Here is a 19,642-nt window from a genome sequence, read left to right as displayed (position 1 = left end):
GAGAAAAAGAACTTTGAGGGGCAAAGGAGTGAACAGGTAATTTAGAAGAAAAACAGAAAGTGGTCTATGACTGCCTTGGACTTCCTTGGGAGTTGGGGGAGTTGGGGACTCCTGGACAAGTTGCCTTTGGGGTTACAGGAAAAGTAACTGGCGAGCATGAAGCCCGAGGCTTCTCGGATCATTTCCCGACCAAACCCGAGTGATTTGGTGCGGGATATTTTAATATTTTCTCCCTTTTGTGAGGTGGAACAAACACAACTTGGGCGCAGCGCGGCGGCTCGGAGCCTGCCAGGCGGCGGGCGCGCGGAGCACCAATCAGCGCGCGCCTGCGCTCTATATATACCGCGGCCCTGCCCCGCGCCGCTCCATCGGTGCTGCGCCACTTGTACCCGCGCTCTAGTCCTCAGCATGTCGGAGACCGCTCCCGCCGCTCCCGCCGCCGCCCCCCCGGCGGAGAAGACCCCGGTGAAGAAGAAGGCGGCTAAGAAGCCTTCCGGGGCGCGCCGCAAGGCGTCCGGGCCCCCGGTGTCCGAGCTGATCACCAAGGCCGTGGCCGCCTCCAAGGAGCGCAGCGGGGTGTCGCTGGCCGCGCTCAAGAAGGCGCTGGCGGCCGCCGGCTACGACGTGGAGAAGAACAACAGCCGCATCAAGCTGGGCCTCAAGAGCCTGGTGAGCAAGGGCACCCTGGTGCAGACCAAGGGCACCGGCGCCTCGGGCTCCTTCAAGCTCAACAAGAAGGCGGCGGCCGGCGAGGCCAAGCCCAAGCCCAAGAAGGCGGGCGCCGCCAAGCCCAAGAAGCCCGCCGGGGCGGCCAAGAAGCCCAAGAAGGCGACGGGCGCCGCCACCCCGAAGAAGGCTGCCAAGAAGACCCCGAAGAAGGCCAAGAAGCCGGCGGCTGCCGCTGTCACCAAAAAGGTGGCCAAGAGCCCTAAGAAGGCTAAGGTGGCCAAACCCAAGAAGGCGGCCAAGAGCCCAGCCAAGGCTGTGAAGCCCAAGGCGGCTAAGCCCAAGGCTGTCAAGCCCAAGAAGGCGGCCCCCAAGAAGAAGTAGACTGCCTGCTTCCCAAACCCCAAAGGCTCTTTTCAGAGCCACCACGGACCTCCGGGAAAGAGCTGGACACTTCTCGCTGTCTGCTCTCGGCCTCCGCCCTCGCTCCGCTCCCCCGGAAGCTGTAACGACCCACGCGTGGGGTTGCGGGGCCCAGGGGCCTGCTCAGCGTCGTCGGCGCTCCCACCCCTCCGCGGCCCTGGCCCGCGGCCAGCTGCGCGGCGGGTGTTTCCGCTGGCCGGTGTGCGCTCAGGCAGCCCTGCCAGCCCCTCCCCGAGCCTGCGAGCTGCCAAAACCAGCGCAGACGCATGGAGCCAGGTTCCCAGCCTCTGATGTCTGCGCTGGGCTGGAGACGGATTCAAAAGTCCCGCCCTGCTCGGGGGTTGGCGCTCGCCTGCGGCCCGCTGCGCTCACCCTGTGCGGTATTGGGTGCCGGCTGCGGTTCGCTCTGTGGTTAGCGGCCGTCTGCCTCAGGGTTTGACGTTCCCGCTGGCAGGGAAGGTGTGCGGGATGTCGGACGTTTGGCGCATCTCTGACCCTGGGGCGACAGGGAACGGCCAGCGCCTCTGCCCGCGCCCCGCTGCTGCGGATGCCTGAGGGCCGGGGGCCGCGGGCGCCCTGAAGAAGTGGAGCGGCGGCCTCGCCTGTCCGCCCCGCGACCCTAGGGTCTTCCCCACAGAAAGGTGCGAAGGGCGTGGGCGCAGCAAAACCCACGTCTGGTTGGCCATTTTGTCCTCGTTTGATCACTAGCTAAAATTCAACTTGTTTGTACGCATTTTTTTTGTGTGTGTGTGGAATCCAGGTGTTTGCGAGAAAAAGTACTGGTTATTGGAAATGTGTATTGGAGGTGCGGAGATGTTCCTTGTAATAAAGGCTTCTGATTTGCGTGAGTGTTGTCCAAGTTGTTTCACATGCACGCTTTTGCTCTGCGAATCCCACCGTCCTGTTTTGTGTCCTTGTGGACGCAGACTGGCAAACCTAGTGACGCGGGCAGCCTGCTGGAGATCGCACCGCTGCTTCCGGAAGGCTGCCGCCAGGGTGAGTTCATGTCTCCGTAGTGTGGATAGTGACTGGGGTTGCCGCCGGGAGGGAGGGAGGGAGGGCGAGCGCGAGAGCAGGAGGGAAGAGGAAATTCTGCCCCCCCCCCCGCCCCTTCTGTGTCGCTGACTTTACATCAGCATGAAATAATGCAGCCCTCGGAATTTTGGTTAAGGCTTAGTATTTGGACCTGTCTTTTCTCCAAGACCATTTGTGAACTCTTGTTCATTTCTGTCCCTTGCACCTTTATCATAGACTATATGCACAAGTGTGTTAAATCCTGGGCTCTTTTTTTTGTGGCTTTGGTCTTTGGCCATTCTTTAGGTAGGGTAGGATCATACCGTTTTAAGTGCTGTTCACAACGCTATATGTAATACTCAGCATACCAAGTACTCAAAAATTTAGGATTTTAATAGCTGGTAAATTTCCTCCAATCACTCTTCCTTTTCAGAATTTTCTGGGTTATTTTTTGGGGGGGTGCTTTTTCCATATGTACTTTCACAGGCCTCTCACTGCTTTATCGCTTGTCCCACATAATAATCCTCAACAATTTATTGGTAGTTTTACTGGGATTATAGCAAACTTTTTAACTTTGGAGCTGCTGAGTCTCCTTATTCAGGAATTATGTTTTTCCACTTGTTTGAGTATTTTTTGTTATCCAAGGAGCTTACATTTATCTCCAAATGCATCTTAGCATTTTTATTGCATTTATTTCCAGATATTTTCTCTGTTGCTCTCATTAATGGGAATCTATGTGGTTTTAGATTCCTTGAGGTCCAGCATCTCATGTAGTGCACACTGAAGCTACTCAATTCTCAGATCAATCGGTGAGTGAATTAACCTGTAGAACGGTGCTATTCATCGTCAAGTGAGCTGAGCACTCAAATGCAAGCCATGGATGTAATCATAAATCTTCTAGAAGTCATATGAGTAAGAAATAGGTGAAATCTATTTTGATTATATGCTTTATTTAATCCTATATATATAAAATAAAATGTTATTCACTCTAAACATCAAGGTAAAATATGTTTCTCATGCCAACTACTTTCAGTCTCCTATGTATTTGTAGGAAATCAGCTTGAGATGACCAGAGTCATTTTGGTTGTAATCATTTTGATTGTAGCCCTTTAGGTAACCCTGACAGTTTTATCTTTTTGGGATAAACAAGCCATTAAGACCCCTCCGGCTTGTTTTACTGGCCTGACCCTGCCTGGAATGTCCTTCATCTAATGCATGAAGTGTTCATTTTTCAAGAGAAAGTCTAGGTGCACTTACTTAGATAGCTGTGGATCACTTTTGTCTACCTTAACATATAAACCTCTGGCTGCTCACTGGAGATTTATAGGTCTCCTAGCCTCCAGAGACCACATCTGTTGGTAACTCTTCCCCAGTGAATTATACTTTGTATAATCCTGAATTCATCTACTCATATCCTTGGTTTCTGGTTCTCATACTCTGGGTTTTACTGAAACAGTATTTTTTACTTATAGCACGTCTCAGTTCATAGTAGCCCATTTCCAGTGGTGTTATGGCTTGAGTCTAACCATAATAAAGGCATCTTCTTTTCCTTCCTCTTCTCATATTTTACATAACAAAAAACAATTACTGATATTGTGAATGACTAGTGAATAATAACATTTGCATAGGAATTTCAGAAGCCCCCTGAGCAGAGATGACTTGGAATGGCAGACGAAACTTCAGCTTCCACCCAACTGATGCTGAGCCCCATGGTCAGTTTTCCATCAGTGCCCTTCAGGGTCTGAATCTAGGGGATTTACATACAACCAATCCTAACACCGAATATCTGCAGCAAACATATTTCCATAGATGAAGGATGTCCTTGCCTTATTTCCAAATAAGACATATTCCTTGCATTTTCAGAGTTAAAATCCTAAGTCTCCAATTTCATCTAGCCTTCTTCAATACCATATTTCCTCGGTTTTGTTCATTTTTAAATTTTGTGCATTTCATCACAATTGTTCAGATAATTGACTGACTTGGGCCCAAGATAATTCTTCGAATGTAAAACTGTTTGAAGAGAAAATTGACTTTTTTAATGTTTATGAAACTGTTGGGAAGGAAAACTTTTCTTCTACCCTAAGTTCATTGCCTGGGACTTGTGAATTTAACTGACGAAGAACAGATTTACAGCAGAAAAAAAGTAGTTAATTTTATCAGTGTTTTATATGCAAAGAGTTCAAAGAAAAAAATGACACTCCATCAAGTGGTTAGACTCAGAAACCATTCTAACAAACAGAAGGTGGCCTGGGCTTCAAGAGCCATAAATTGTGAAGTGACTAGGAAATACATGGACACAACTAATGGCCGATAAGGCTGTTTTAGTTAGGTTTGTTTTTGTTGATTCATCTCAGTGCCAACTCTATTTCTAGTGCTTTTCCTGGTATAGCTGTCCTTGTCTTTCACGAAGGAAATTTATGCAACCTTCACAAAGGAAGTTAATCTCTATTTTGAGTTGAATAAGAAAATGACAGAGAATTCTTCCTGCATCTATTCTCAATTGCCTTCAGCTAAAAATAAACCTTACACCAAAGTGGCACATTTGGGGAAGACATTCTGATCACCTTCAAAACATATACTGAATTTGATATTATTGCTATTATTATTTGGTAATATGGCATACTTGGTAACCTGCTGAGCCTCAGTTATTTTGAGTGTGATTAAAGAGGTATATCTATATTATTTTCTTAAACTTACTTTACTCATATGAAAGGCACAGTTACAGAGAAAGAGATCATCCATCCGCTGGTTCCCTCCCCAGATGGCCACAACCACCTGGTTTGGGCCAGGCTGAAGCCAGGAGCCAGGATCTTCTTCCAGGTCTCCCACGTGGGAGACCGTCTCCTGCTGCTTTCTCAGGCCCCTTAGCAGGGAGCTGGATTGGATGTGGAGCAGCCAGGTCTTGAGCTAGCACCCATATGGGATGCTTGCTTTGCAGGAGGCAGCTTTAGTGACTATATCACAATGCTGGCCTCACTGATATTATTGTAGACATTAATTTAAAAGGAAGAGAGGCAGGGAGGGAGGGAGGGAGGGAGGGAGGGAGGGAGGGAGACAGAGAGTGAGAGATCTTAAATTCACAGGTTCTTTCCCCGCATGGCTGCAACAACCAGATATGGGCCAGGCATTAGCAGCCAGGAGCCAAGAACTCCATCCTCGTCTCCCACATAGAGGGAGAGGCCCAAGAAGTTGTGCCATCATCCCAAGTGCATTAGCAGGAAGCTAGATTGGAATCAGAACTTGAACCCAGAGCTGTGATAGGGATGCCAACAGTGATTTAACCTGTATCACAACACCAGCACCTAGTGCTATTTAACTTTGCACTTAGATTTATAAAACAATACTAGGAAATAGTAATATATTTAATACTTCTCCAAACTGATTAGCTGAAAATGTCCACAAATACTCCATAAACTTTTGACTTATAATTTAGTCACGAATTCTTTTTAACATATGATAGAAATATTACAGAAAAAATGTTACTTGGCACGTGTTATTGTATAGTTTCATACACAGTCCTCTCAATGCTGAAAAATCAATTGTATTTACTTTCCATAGACAGACTTACAGGTATATTGAGAGAAATATAGAAGGTGACTTGAAGGGTGAAATCCATGCCAAAGATGGCAAGTCCAGTTCAAGGCATTAATACATCGATGGAGAATTCCAGGGGAACAAGGATGGGCCGCAGGGAGAGTGAGCAGACAGCTGAGAACAGGTGTAAAATGGAGGTAGGCCTTTGTCTCACCCCTTGCCCACCGCTTTGGGTGCTGCTGTGGACGCCATATCCCACATGGGAGGGCCTGGGCTCCAAGCCCCAGATCCACTTCTGCTCTCCACATCCGGTTAAATGCGCACTCTGGGAGGCAGCAGGTGATGACTCATTCACGTCAGGTCCCTGCCACCCAAGTGTGAAGACCCACGTTGAGCTCCCGACTTTGGGTGTGGCCCAATCCTGCTTCGGGCCGGTATTGAAAATAAAGACTGGGGGCCCGCGCCCTGGCGCAGCAGGTTAATCCTCAGCCGGCGGCGCCAGCATCCCAAACGGGCACCGATTCAGGTCCCAGTTGCTCCAATCCGATCCAGCTCTCTGCTATGGCCTGGGAAAGCAGTAAGATGGCCCAAGTCCTTGAGCCCCTGCACCCGCGTGGGAGACCAGGAAGAAGCTCCTGGTTCCTGGCTTTGGATCAGCGCGAGCGCTCCAGCCATAGCAGCCATCTGGGGAGGGAACTAATGGAAATAAGACCTTTCTCTGTCTCTCCATCTCTCAAAGTCTTTTTTTTTTTTTTTTAAATAGACTGGAAGATAGTTCAGGTACCAAAAAGTAAACAACAACAAAAAGCGAATTACCACCCTCGCCCACGGCTCTGTAAGAATTAGATGATAAAGCACAAAAAACCTGACGAGCAATGAGCCACAATTTCCTTGGCTTCCACTTTCTGTTCAAGTTAAATTTGTGTCCAAAATATTTTAACCCTAGAAACTCGACACTCACGCACTGGATAAAAACTTATCCCTGAAATAATTATGAGAAACTGAATTGAACATTTGGACAAACTAAACTTCTCACAAATTTACGTGTAATTAACTGCACTGAAAACAGCTGAAGAACCTTTGACCCAAGTTGAAGCCGTGTGCACACTGATAGCCCACCTCACCCTTACAAACTCCAAGAAACGAAGCCCAGAGACACTCCTCACCCAGACGTCATTACAACTTCTTTCAAGTGAGTTTGTGGGTGGCTCTGAAAAGAGCCTTTTTGGAATCCGATAAGCTTACAGGATTCACGCCCGCTCCCCGCGGATGCGGCGCGCCAGCTGGATGTCTTTGGGCATGATGGTGACGCGCTTGGCGTGGATGGCGCAGAGGTTGGTGTCCTCGAAGAGGCCGACGAGGTAGGCCTCGCAGGCCTCCTGCAGCGCCATGACGGCCGAGCTCTGGAAGCGCAGGTCCGTCTTGAAGTCCTGCGCGATCTCGCGCACCAGGCGCTGGAAGGGCAGCTTGCGGATGAGCAGCTCGGTGGACTTCTGGTAGCGCCGGATCTCGCGCAGCGCCACCGTGCCGGGCCGGTAGCGGTGCGGCTTCTTGACGCCGCCCGTGGCCGGCGCGCTCTTGCGGGCCGCCTTGGTGGCCAGCTGCTTGCGCGGCGCCTTGCCGCCTGTTGACTTGCGCGCTGTCTGCTTAGTACGAGCCATCTCGCGCCGGTGGGACTCAAACTTCTTGTCTGCGGCGACAGAGCTGCCTTTAAATATCGTTAGGACTACTGTGATTGGCTTCCGGATTTTCAAAAAATCCGCGCGACAAACTCATTGGCTAAAGGAGGAACTTCGATGATTGGTCCACTCAGACAACCTGATTGGCCGGATTCATCCACTGTCCGTTTGGGATGGTAGACGTTTTCTAACATCTGGATCATTCCATCTCAGAAGCGTACCTAACCGTGGAGGGAGATTACCTCAGTAACAGGCCCTAGCGTGGACCCCGAAATCCCTAATTACCTGGGCCTGCCGTCTAATAGCGCCCGATAAACACTGAGCCACGGAAAGGTGCCCTGACTTAAGGCAAAACGCGTTTTACGTTTGAAACAGCTGCACCTCGGGGGCTATTTCCCGACTGACACACCCCCCGTCACTGTGTGGCCTTTCATCCGTCACAATAAATACACGTTTCACTTGTTTCCACAGTTTTCTTAAGCGCTAACGCTATCACCATGGGAAGGACTAATTCCAGTCAGGGTTAGCAGCTTTTTTGTGAAACAGTGGATGGCCCTGAAAAGAGCCTTTGGGTATTTCAAAGCGAGAGTTGCGTCGTCTTTACTGTGGTTTCACTTGCCCTTGGCCTTGTGGTGGCTCTCGGTCTTCTTGGGCAGCAGCACGGCCTGGATGTTGGGCAGCACGCCGCCCTGCGCGATGGTGACGCGGCCCAGCAGCTTGTTGAGCTCCTCGTCGTTGCGGATGGCCAGCTGCAGGTGGCGCGGGATGATGCGCGTCTTCTTGTTGTCGCGCGCCGCGTTGCCCGCCAGCTCCAGGATCTCGGCCGTCAGGTACTCGAGCACGGCCGCCAGGTACACCGGGGCGCCGGCGCCCACGCGTTCCGAGTAGTTGCCCTTGCGCAGCAGGCGGTGCACGCGACCCACGGGGAACTGGAGCCCGGCCCGGGAGGAGCGGGTCTTGGCCTTGGCGCGCGCCTTGCCGCCTTGCTTGCCACGCCCAGACATGGTACAGCCAAACACGCTTCGCAATCTGAAGTAAAGAAAACCATACCCGCCAAGACTGTGCTTTTATAAGCAGCGCAGGGCTACTACAGTACGTCATCCTATTGGTCGAAATAGGTTCGCCTTTTCTGCCCAATAGGAAAAGACAACCCGGATACCTTATTTGCATAAACAACCCCCCTAGAGAAAATTTCTTTGTTGTCCAATCAGAAGTGAGAAGTCTCAAACCCTCATTTGAATTACGGGACTATAAATATATGCACTCCGGCCTGTCATCACTAATCAGCTGTAGACTGAGTCTGTTTTAGTCTCTCAGCCAATATTAAAAGCAATGCCTGAACCCTCCAAATCCGCTCCCGCCCCCAAAAAGGGCTCCAAGAAGGCGATAACAAAGGCGCAGAAGAAGGATGGCAAGAAGCGCAAGCGCAGTCGCAAGGAGAGTTACTCCATCTACGTGTACAAGGTGCTCAAGCAGGTGCACCCCGACACCGGCATCTCGTCCAAGGCCATGGGCATCATGAACTCGTTCGTCAACGACATCTTCGAGCGCATCGCCGGCGAGGCCTCGCGCCTGGCGCACTACAACAAGCGCTCGACCATCACGTCGCGCGAGATCCAGACGGCCGTGCGCCTGCTGCTGCCTGGTGAGCTGGCCAAGCACGCCGTGTCCGAGGGCACCAAGGCTGTCACCAAGTACACCAGCTCCAAGTGAGCTCCCGAATTGGCGCCGCCGCCCCTCACCCCAAAGGCTCTTTTCAGAGCCACCAACTCTTTCACAAATAGAGCTGTGGCCGACGTCCTTGTATTTTGCTCCTGTTGAGGTGGGTTTAGGTCGGGTGTTAGGGCTGGCGTTAGTGACGACCCCAGAACGCGTGTTTATCCCGTGCAGGTCGGCGCTGAGTAACCTTAGGGCACTTTGGTCGGGGTCGGGGACTGGGGTTCGCGATGTGATGGGAGATGCGCATTTCGTGAACTCGGGTTCGCATGAGCTTTGAAGAGCCCCCTCTAACATCTCCAGCTCCTCGACAGTGAAATGGAGTGAAATTCCTGCAGTTCTCCCTGTTACCTACCTGTAGCCACTAATCACGTCGGCTAAGCAGTCCTTGAGTCTTCAGAAATCCATGGATCACCTATTGGATGGGGCGGATTTTTCTCAAGAATGGAGCCTTGATACTGGCTGGAGTCAGGATGCGATCTGAATCCCGCGCCTTTCCTGGTTCGCGGCCAGCCACTGGCTGAGGGGAGGGGCCAGGGCGCGTCGGGGCGGAGGTTGGCCAGTGCCGTGGCTTTAGAGCGACTCTGGAGTGGTTCCCAGAGGTTCGCGCGCCACTGTGACCGACACCGCCTGTCTGGGCGCGCAAAACGCTGGTGTGAAAGAGAAGCTGGCCTGGCAATCCCACCCCACAAAACCTGCAAACACCGGCCGCAGCGTCAGCAGCTGCCCTGGAGGACTGAGACACCCCCCCCCCCACCCCGGTATTAGTATTCTCAAAATGCCTCATCTCTGATAACTTTTTTTTAAGATTTATTTACTTGAGAAGCCAGGAGCTTCTTCCGGGTCTCCCACACAGGTGCAGGAGCCCAAGGACTTGGGCCATCTTCTGCTCTCCCAGGTCATAGCAGAGAGCTGGATCTGAAGAGGAGCAGTTGGGATTCAAACCATTGACTTTATGGGGTGCAGGCACTGCAGGTGGTGGCTCTAGTTGCTAATCATAATGCTGGCCCAGAAAATATTCCAACGTATGCCCATAGGGAATGCAGGTGCTGCAGGCTGCAGCTTTAACTCGCTGTACCACAGCACCGGCCCCTCTATTATCTTCTTAAATTAATAGGGATTCCAATGATCATACTGATGAATGCATTTCATTGTAGAGAATTAGGTAATTGCTCCCTTTTGCATCAACCTTCCTTTTTTAAAAATTCTAAGCCATGATAACAGGAACATATTCTTGACACTTTACACACTGAAGAGATTGCTTTAGGGAAAATATAGAAGTGAGATTCATGGACAGTGACATGTCATTATTTTGTTTCTTAACACATGTACCTGGTACCAATTTGCTTATTAATATTCCCCATATCAATAAGCTTTTTGGGCTCTTGCCATGAATTCAGAGAATTCTGAATATTGGCTCAAATAGACTAGACGACATGGTAAATTTTTATAAGCTTTTTATTCAGTGAGAGAAATGCATAGAAGAGTGAGGGCTCTAAGAGAGAAAGGGAAATCCAGATCCACGCCGAGAGCAGGCCGGGAGCCACGTGCAGCAAGCGTTTGGTTATGAGCAGCTACAGGCAGCTTAGCATGGGCAGCAACGCGAAGGCAGAGAGCTCAGGTGGCCGGAAGGCCAGGTGCCAGGAAGGCGAGGGGCAACAGGGACAAAGAGGGTCTGTAAAAGTGTGAAAGGGAAACAAAGGGCCAGGCCCACCGTGTTGCAGGCCTTTAATCCACTTCCAAAGGGGGGTAGCTAATTAGTCTGATTTGCAGGTGGGCTTACAGGTGTGGGCAGGTAGCAGCAGGGGCACACACAGGGGCGTGGTGAAGGCGTGGTCTCCCAGCTCACAAATCTCATCGATTTTATCCTGTCTGTCAACATCCGTTTGCAAGTCGCCTTCTTCAAAGGCTGTTAACATCCTCAGCAACCTGATATTTTGCCAACTTCCTAAAGTATTTTTGATTGAAGGTTTAAAAGATGGACAACACCCAACAAACTGGAGAAGTGAGCAATGAGATTTGGTTGTTTCACTGGTAAATTTGTGAGAAGGACTTCCATTTTAATCCACTTGGCCTGTCTCCTTTTAATTGTATTCAGGCCATGTACAGGTAAAGTAATCATTGATCTCGTGGGCTTAAGAATGTGAGGGCTGGAAACTTGCCACATTAGCTTGAGGACTATTTTGAGTTGGCAACAACTGAGAGGCAGCAGGCACAAGACAAGTTCTCTGCCTTCCCCTATTTGCTGAAATGCTGCACGTAAATTTGCAAAGGTTTTCTCCCCTCCCCCCACAATCATCAGACAGACTTTTAAACTCTTAACTTGGAAAATGCCCCAGAGGGATCTAGGTTACAAAATATACTAATTAATCTTTGTCTATCATTAGTTTCCCACACATTTAATGCCCCCCCTTTTTTTCTTTTTTTAAAGGTTATTTTATTTGAATGGCAGAATTACAGAGAGGCAGAAGCAGAGAGTAAGAGAGGTCTTCCTCTGGTTTACTTCCCAGATGGCTTTGCAATGGCCATTCTGAAACCAGGATCTTCCACCAGATCTCCCATGAGGGTGCAGTAGCTCAAGCACCTGGGCCATCTTCCACTGCTTTCCCAGGCCAGAGCAGAGAGCTGGATCAGAAGTGGAGCAGCTAGGTCTCGAACGAGCACCCATATGGGATGCTGGCGCTTCAGGCCTCTGAGCCATAGCACCGGCCCCAACCTATATCTTTCAGTGATGTCAACTGTCTTGCTTTTGCTGTTTCTGGAGCTGGAGTTGTTATTGGGAAGTAACTACTTCCTTTCCTATTTGTTTGGGATAATTACCTCCCAGTATCTGTTTCTCACATTTGCCTTCCACATCTTTTTCAAAAGCACATGCTGTGAACTCGCTGTCAATGAGGCGCCTCAATGGGATGCCTGAGGCTGCCAAGTGCTTGCCCACTCCAGGTGACCTGGGTCAGTGGACGGCTTTTTCTTACCCACGACTCTGTGGAGTAGAGAGTCCAGAGGCTATGCCCGGAGAGACCCCTGCTTCAGCCCTTCCCCTTAGCGTTTGCTTCAGCTAGTCCTGTGTCTGAGCACTGCTCTATGAGAGCGTCTACAATTTCTCCAGAAAATCAAAATCGCTGTCCCTTCTGACTTTCTCCCTGAATGATCCCCTGTTTGAATACATCAGGCCCGCGGCTCAAGTGTTCAGTCTTCCTACAGAGCTGGCTTCCTCACCTTGTGCAGGCCTGAACCCAGGTGACATTCTCCTGGGGACACTGTCCCTCCCTCCCCACTTTCCTCTCAACTATCACTTTCCCTCGCTAAATTCTTCTCCATAGCACTTATCACCAAAAACACGTATACTGAATATTTTTATGTTGTTACCTCATTGTGTGCCTTCCCCAAGAAGAAAAGTAGCGTCTCGAGGATACAAGTCTTTGTCTGCTTAGTTCACCATTCTGTGCTCCTACAGCACTGACAATTAGCAGGTGCTTGGTAAATATATGTTGAATAAATGTTGGACGCACATCTGCCTCGTGAACTCTCCTGATCCTTCTAATTTACATGGACTAATCTTCCCCTTCACGCTCCCTGATGTTAGTTATTGCTCAAAACCTCCAGCACTGCTATGGAATCATCAGGCACGCAAGTTCACCCTTCTCAAAGAGATTATGAATTCTTTGGAGCAGCATTTGTGATACTGTTTTACATCTCCGCCTTAGGTTTTGCAGCTTTTCCAACAGTGAGCCAGTGATTACTGATGTATTTTGCTGTCATAGATGGTGAAAATGCTCACTGAAAAAATAAGGAAACTTGAATACTAAGAGAAAAAGTCATAGACGTCAGAAGACTGGAGAGAAGACAAAGGAAAAAAAAAAAAGAAGAAATGAGCACTTTCACTCTCTTGCTAGTTTCTCTGGATCAAATCACAGATCAAAAAGGTTCATTTGGGAGTAGATCATATTTTAACACCTGGGCTGTTGTTTCTTCTACAACCCCATTTGTGTACAAAGTAAACTTTCAGTTTGAGCCCTCAGAAATTCTTGAAAAAATTATCCACGTCCATCTATGCCCTATTGCTTCTATGTTAAGGGTCATAAAAAAGATTAGCAATAAGATTTCTCTTGCTAATCTCTCTTTTTAAAGATTTACTCATTTGAAATAAACACTGACAGGGAAAGACAGAGGTCTTCCATGTACTAGTTCACTGCCCGAATGCTTACAACAGCTTGACTGGGCTAGGCTGAAGCCAGGAGCCTGGAACTCCATCCAGGTCTTGAACATGGGTTTCAAGGGCCCACGTAGCTGGACTACCTTCCGCTACTTTCCCAGGCCTCATAGCAGGGAGCTGGATCAGAAGCAGCGCAGCCACATGTGATATGGGATGATGGAGTTTCAAGCCACAGCTTAATCCGCTCTACCACCAAGCTGGCCCCTCCTGCCAATCAACATGAGCAATTAAGACCAGGAAATTGTCAGGTAGAGAGCTAGGCAGGATGAACCCAAAGACTCATCCAGGACTCTCCAAGACCCACCAAAGACTGCCCACTTTGCACTTTAACTGGAGGTTGAAATATCCTCATAATAATGGGAGCTCAAAGTAGAAAAGTCTAGTTTGCAGCCACATGCACGGAGTCCAATGACATGCAACTCCCAGATGTCCATCACACATGTCAATCATGAGCATCATGGCCACATCACTACTTAATGTCCCTTATACTTTAGGAATAAAAGTCCCAAACAAAAGAAAGTGTCCCATGTGTTCTTGCTACTGGTCCCTTCCTCTCTTGGAATGCATGTCAACACAATTTGCTTTAAGTTCTCCTTTAATTTCTCTGAACTACAATTTATTACTGTGTCAGCGAAAAGCAATGAGGGCAAGGCAGCAGAAACTTTCTTTGAGCTTCTCATCCTGAGGACAGGGCCTCCAACAGACACTCATTGTCCTCAGTCCGCTTCCCCTGCATCTCAGCAAGCAGGAGCGATCAATGCAGGAGAAGAGACAAACTCCACACCCAGACTTCCCAGAGGCTCTCCCCGATTTTCCAAAGGCCTGTTTGTTCACTTTTCCCAGAAATCATCTTCTATTCTCCAAACCTTTAGGTCACCCTCTAGCCTGTCTCCTATAAAGAACTCCAAGATTTCAGGAGGTTATTTGATACCTACTTTCCCTTCCTGTGATGACCCCTCTGTCCACCCCCACCCCCTCCCCCACCGCCACAGCACTGATAAATTTGACCTGCCTGCTGTCAGTTTATTTCATAGACTTAGTTACCAAGGGTACAGGTGAAATGGAAGATTTGCTGTCCTAGATCAGAAGATAATCATCGAGTCCTTGCCCCCAGTTTTAATTGTTCAGGTAATTAAAGAAGAATTAAACCACAATAAATAATTCTTTGTACCACTTTCTTTTTCGTTGTGATGTTGAGAGTTAAAACAAAACGTAGCCCAGAAATTTCTTTCCAATCACTTATTTAGAAATGGTTGTGAATTTGTTCCTTTCCAAAACCATAAATGACAATCTCCCCCCCCCAAAAAAAAGGACCAATGTGATATCGGAATTTGGGGTGTTATATATCACCGTGTGCTTATTAATAACTTCCCAATATTAATAAGCCCGTGTGGGTTCTTGCCTAATATTCAGAAAATAATTCTGAATACCGGCATAAACGATGAGGCAGCATGATACGTTTTAAGCTTTTAATCAGTGAGAGAAATGCAGAGGAGAGTGAGGGCCCTAAGAGAGAGAAATCCGGGCTCATAGCGAGCACCAGGAGCCAGCCACGTGGAGGAACAGGCAGGTCAGGAAGCAGGCAGGTGGCCCAAAGGCCAGGCGACTTGGGGCGCAGGGGCAGCAAGGGCCGGCAATGGCAAAAGGCCAGAGAGAAGGATAAGGCCAGACACACACTGTTGACAGCTTTTGATCCACTTCCAAAGCTTAGTGGTTAATTAACCTGATTGGCCTGTGGGCACACAGGTGTGGCTGGGTAGGGGCATGAGATCATGCAGTGGTGAAGGCGGGGTCGTCCAGCTCACAGACCTGATCAGTTTTATCCTGTATTCCTGCCTACATCAGCTTTTGTTACCAAAAGCTCAGTGGTTTAGCCTTGCAGCATAACAAGATGTTCTCATGAGTGGCCTGCAAAACACCATTTCACGGGAATTTCTAAGAACAAATCTATACTGCAAACCTTTTTTTTTTTTTTAAGGACTTTTAAAATTTTGAATGTCAGAATTAGAGATAGAGGTAGAGACAGGGAGAAAGAGATTTCCATTGGCTGGTTTATTACTCAGATGACTACAATGGCCAGGGCTGGGCCAGGTCGAAGTCCGGAGCCAGAAGCTTCATCCAGGTCTCCCAAATGAGGGCATGAGTCAAAGCACCTGGGTCATCTTCCACTGCTTTTCCCAGGTCATTAGCAGGGAGCTGGATCAGAAGTGGAGCAGCCAGGATAGGAACCAGCGCCTATGTGGGACGCGGGTATTGCAGGTGAGGATTATACCTGCTGTGCCACAGGGTCGGCCCCAGACTTTTCAACTTTACATTTAATCACAAGAACTATCGCCCTTGATTCTATTAAAATCTTGCTTGTATTCTTCTATATCGGCTTATATAATCAAAACTCAAAACAATGAGGACAAACATCCCCGCTTCTTGTTTAATAATGGCATTTTGAGAAAAAGAATTGATTCAATAATTACTTGTAAAACACAATAAAAGATTATGAAGCTGGATCAGTGATTGGCTCTAACATAAAGCTCACACGGGATGAAAGCGGTGCATGCAAATGAAGGATGCAAATTCTCGTTTCTCATTGGGTATCTGATCTTAGCCAATGGGAGAATCCCATACAGGCTCCCTCCGGCAAGTATAAATACTGCTCCTGCCGTTCTCAGATCTGTTGCTCCTCTAGGTTTTGCTCCTGCTTTGGTCTGAAGTTGTGATCTCAAGCGATGTCTGGACGTGGCAAGCAGGGCGGCAAGGCGCGCGCCAAGGCCAAGACCCGCTCCTCCCGGGCCGGGCTCCAGTTCCCCGTGGGCCGCGTGCACCGCCTGCTGCGCAAAGGCAACTACGCCGAGCGCGTGGGCGCCGGCGCGCCCGTGTACCTGGCGGCCGTGCTCGAGTACCTGACGGCCGAGATCCTGGAGCTGGCGGGCAACGCGGCGCGCGACAACAAGAAGACGCGCATCATCCCGCGCCACCTGCAGCTGGCCATCCGCAACGACGAGGAGCTCAACAAGCTGCTGGGCCGCGTCACCATCGCGCAGGGCGGCGTGCTGCCCAACATCCAGGCCGTGCTGCTGCCCAAGAAGACCGAGAGCCACCACAAGGCCAAGGGCAAGTGAAGTGTCCGTTGCACGGCTCCCGCTTTTCTGATCAACCTAACCACAAAGGCTCTTTTCAGAGCCACCCACAGCTTTCATGAAAACTGCTGTCCTGTTCGCGCTGTGTTCTCAGTAGCAGACACAGCGGTGTTGGTATCGGGTCTTTGCCCCGTGAGGATTCGCGAGTTTTCTGTGGAGGATCCAAGCCGCGCCCTTCAAGCGCCCCTTCAGCCATGGCTTTGGAGTTTTATCTAAGGCCACAATTTCACAACCTCAGAACGGTGTAATCGTGAACTCCGTTTCACAAAAAATAAATCTATATATATGTACACACATGATTAAGAACACTTAAACAGTTTCTTAGAGAGTTCCCATATTTGCATTTCTTTAGCGCGTTTTCGTACTTGCCCACAATACTCAGGCACTGCCTAAAATGATAATCAGTAGTATTCAGCACTCTACCTTTATATAATGCCCATAAGCTACCACATTTGTATAATCAGATGTGTCCTGTAGATTTTTCAGGCAACGTCTACGGATAGGAAAGGGTAAAGGATGTGACGTCAAATGCCGTGCGCCCCCGGGGGCGGGAGGGGGCGGGACTATGGCTCAGGGCAGGGCAGTGGATTGGTTCACCAACGTGAAGGCTCCGGAAACCGGGGAACTAGACAAGCAGATGGACCAATCCAGGATGGGCGCGCTCATGAATTTGAATGTACGCGGCCCAATACTAGCTAGCCAGATTCTATAAAAGAGAGATGGCCGCTCATTTTCCTCAGAGGTTTCTGTGAGGACGCTGTGTGCTGGTTCTGGTGATGGCTCGCACGAAGCAGACAGCGCGCAAGTCAACAGGCGGCAAGGCGCCGCGCAAGCAGCTGGCCACCAAGGCGGCCCGCAAGAGCGCGCCGGCCACGGGCGGCGTCAAGAAGCCGCACCGCTACCGGCCCGGCACGGTGGCGCTGCGCGAGATCCGGCGCTACCAGAAGTCCACCGAGCTGCTCATCCGCAAGCTGCCGTTCCAGCGCCTGGTGCGCGAGATCGCGCAGGACTTCAAGACGGACCTGCGCTTCCAGAGCTCGGCCGTCATGGCGCTGCAGGAGGCCTGCGAGGCCTACCTCGTCGGCCTCTTCGAGGACACCAACCTCTGCGCCATCCACGCCAAGCGCGTCACCATCATGCCCAAAGACATCCAGCTCGCGCGCCGCATCCGCGGGGAGCGGGCCTAAGAACCCGGCCGTGTGCTCAAGCAAAACCCAAAGGCTCTTTTCAGAGCCACCCAATTAGCCAAGGAAAGCGGCTGTGATAGTTTGCTCGTTAAGCAGATAAACCTTGAATAGGAAGAGCATGCCCTGTAGGACCCGGGCGAATAGTAAACTAGGAATTCTGTGGTTACATTTTCTGTTAGCAATCGTAGAGTAATAGCAAGCCTTAAGGGGCAACTTGATTTTTAGCTGGGTTAGTGCTCGGGAAAGGTTAAAGACGGCGACGTGGCACCTGCACTGTGGTGAAGCGGGAAAGGTCTCTGCCTGAACCGCCGGCTTCCCATAGGGGCACCAGTTCAATCCAGCTCTGCCATGGCCTGGGAGAGCGGTGCAGGGTGGGCCAGGTCTTTGGGACCCTGCACCCACGTGGGAGACCTGGAGCAGGCTCCTGTCTCCTGGCTTCGGATCGGCGCAGCTTCGGCAATTGCAGCCAACTGGACATGGAAGTTTTTTCTCTGCCTCTCTCTGTAGCTGACTTTAAAAGAAATAAATTTAAAGTTTTAGCCCAGTAACTTCATTCACTTGGAAGTGTGCACGAAATAATGTGCCAGGTGCTCATTAATTTCTAAGAGCCCTTACGGCTTTCTCAATGCATTACGTGTTGATATTTGTGTGTGGTCCAGTTGTAAATTTGGTTGAATTGCTGTTGTCTTCTAGGACTGTACCTGTAGAATTTTTTGGAATTTCAATTTAGATTTTGTTACCATTTTCCTTTTGTTGCTTTTGTTTTCTCCGTTGAGGACTGAGTGCTGGTGGAAGTTGATTCGTATGGAATAGCGTATAAAGAGAAAAATATATTGGAATAAAATTCTCCTTTTTCAGCGAACTGCCTTTGTGGTAAGGCTTCTATGCCATGTACTGCAAGTTAACTTTAGAACAACTACACGGAGTGCTGAAGGTCATTGTGCCCACTAATGCCAGTGTCCTGCTTCACATCTCTTTTCCACATTTGATTCCTCGCAAGACCATTCTCTCTGCCTACATATGAAATGTGATCTAATTGGAAAACTTCAATAAGGAAACCACACACACTCTATAGAGTAAGTTGTGCTCATGGTTTTGTGTGTACTCTGGATTTTAATAGAATTCCTAGATTTACACAATAATTTTTGAACTTTTATAAAAATGAAAATGGATTTCTTTCCTGTGCGTGCATGTTTTGTACATCATTTGTTTTTAGACTGGTGAGAGCAACTCTGCCTGACACTGACATTTGTTGCTCAGAGATGGGGTCTATTGTAGGCACTTGTCCTGTAGAATGAGAATCAAAATGGAGTGAGTGTGGCTAAAAGCCAATTGCAGACCCTCTTGCTTCTGCACATATTAGCTTTGCTTGCTAATGGCTAAGGGTGGATCTTGCGAAACTATGTGGGCCCAAATTCCCAGGAACCAGGTTGACCGAAATGTGTCCTCCACTGTTATCTTACCACCATAGCTTGGATCTGTTACTGGGTTTGTTATTATTTAACTGTTCTCTTACAACCATATTCTGAGTTTCTTTTTTTGGTCACTGCATACCAAGGGTTCGAAATTGTGAGCCCTAGTGGATAGAATACTATAAGAAGTTGTGTAACACACCATTGGGGGCCGCACTTTGGTAAGCATTGTTGGTCCCGATCCGTTGCCGGTCCTGAGCAGTTGCCTTGCCTCTCATTTTCAATAAAATTCATGTGTGACTGTCACTGGTTTTTGTAATATTCTATTTTAGCTGACGAGTGAATGCAACAGGCCTATCCCTTGGTCTTTGCCATCCAGCTCTAGACCCTCCCTGAAGGTCAAGTATTTTTGTTTTTCTAATTATAGCAGTGCTGGCTTTCATAAGGTGTTGCTTTTCTCTTTATATTTTTTCTGTAGGAGTAAAGTGTTTTGGGTACAGGCTGTGATGAGACAACATTGAAAAAGTAAAAGAGTTTACGGTTTGAGGGTCACATGGACAGGTCAGTGGTTCTGCATGACTCTACAAGGCCCCTACAGCAACAGGGGCAGAACATGGATTCTGCTTTCAGTCTTTGTTTACTTGAGGCCTTTGACAAAACT

At 49.1% G+C, this 19,642-nt stretch overlaps 6 protein-coding genes across 6 annotated transcripts; 4 read left to right on the top strand and 2 right to left on the bottom strand.

The window, feature by feature from the left end:
- Positions 1-352: 352 nt before the first annotated feature.
- On the top strand, positions 353-1,937 carry H1-2 (H1.2 linker histone, cluster member). The gene has a single exon (XM_008262462.5). It carries the CDS (start codon positions 409-411, stop codon positions 1,048-1,050), a length of 642 nt encoding a protein of 213 aa, XP_008260684.1. The 5' UTR covers positions 353-408; the 3' UTR covers positions 1,051-1,937.
- A 304-nt stretch (positions 1,938-2,241) lies between these two features.
- LOC138849825 (histone H3.1) lies at positions 2,242-7,732 on the bottom strand. Its single transcript, XM_070074849.2, has one exon. It carries the CDS (start codon positions 7,296-7,298, stop codon positions 6,888-6,890), a length of 411 nt encoding a protein of 136 aa, XP_069930950.1. The 5' UTR covers positions 7,299-7,732; the 3' UTR covers positions 2,242-6,887.
- A 130-nt stretch (positions 7,733-7,862) lies between these two features.
- Positions 7,863-8,358, bottom strand: LOC100348744 (histone H2A type 1-B). The gene has a single exon (XM_017344941.4). The coding sequence runs from the start codon at positions 8,318-8,320 to the stop codon at positions 7,928-7,930; it is 393 nt and encodes a 130-aa protein (XP_017200430.1). The 5' UTR covers positions 8,321-8,358; the 3' UTR covers positions 7,863-7,927.
- A 198-nt stretch (positions 8,359-8,556) lies between these two features.
- On the top strand, positions 8,557-9,085 carry LOC103349694 (histone H2B type 1-B). The gene has a single exon (XM_008262459.5). It carries the CDS (start codon positions 8,649-8,651, stop codon positions 9,027-9,029), a length of 381 nt encoding a protein of 126 aa, XP_008260681.1. The 5' UTR covers positions 8,557-8,648; the 3' UTR covers positions 9,030-9,085.
- Positions 9,086-15,290: 6,205 nt separating this feature from the next.
- On the top strand, positions 15,291-16,696 carry LOC100348485 (histone H2A type 1-E). Its single transcript, XM_017344944.4, has one exon. The coding sequence runs from the start codon at positions 15,972-15,974 to the stop codon at positions 16,362-16,364; it is 393 nt and encodes a 130-aa protein (XP_017200433.1). The 5' UTR covers positions 15,291-15,971; the 3' UTR covers positions 16,365-16,696.
- A 365-nt stretch (positions 16,697-17,061) lies between these two features.
- Positions 17,062-19,287, top strand: LOC138849824 (histone H3.1). Its single transcript, XM_070074848.2, has one exon. It carries the CDS (start codon positions 17,159-17,161, stop codon positions 17,567-17,569), a length of 411 nt encoding a protein of 136 aa, XP_069930949.1. The 5' UTR covers positions 17,062-17,158; the 3' UTR covers positions 17,570-19,287.
- Positions 19,288-19,642: the final 355 nt, after the last annotated feature.

The sequence above is a fragment of the Oryctolagus cuniculus genome, chromosome 5 (genome assembly GCF_051225735.1).
Source record: "Oryctolagus cuniculus isolate XC-2025 breed Fujian yellow rabbit chromosome 5, ASM5122573v1, whole genome shotgun sequence".
In the NCBI taxonomy this organism is placed as follows: domain Eukaryota; kingdom Metazoa; phylum Chordata; class Mammalia; order Lagomorpha; family Leporidae; genus Oryctolagus; species Oryctolagus cuniculus.
This window is presented reverse-complemented; position numbering and strand designations above follow the sequence as displayed.

Excerpts from the sequence above, each read along its gene's own strand:
- H1-2 (XM_008262462.5), top strand. The coding sequence starts at position 409 with ATGTCGGAGACCGCTCCCGCCGCTCCCGCCGCCGCCCCCCCGGCGGAG.
- LOC138849825 (XM_070074849.2), bottom strand. The coding sequence starts at position 7,298 with ATGGCTCGTACTAAGCAGACAGCGCGCAAGTCAACAGGCGGCAAGGCG.
- LOC100348744 (XM_017344941.4), bottom strand. The coding sequence starts at position 8,320 with ATGTCTGGGCGTGGCAAGCAAGGCGGCAAGGCGCGCGCCAAGGCCAAG.
- LOC103349694 (XM_008262459.5), top strand. The coding sequence starts at position 8,649 with ATGCCTGAACCCTCCAAATCCGCTCCCGCCCCCAAAAAGGGCTCCAAG.
- LOC100348485 (XM_017344944.4), top strand. The coding sequence starts at position 15,972 with ATGTCTGGACGTGGCAAGCAGGGCGGCAAGGCGCGCGCCAAGGCCAAG.
- LOC138849824 (XM_070074848.2), top strand. The coding sequence starts at position 17,159 with ATGGCTCGCACGAAGCAGACAGCGCGCAAGTCAACAGGCGGCAAGGCG.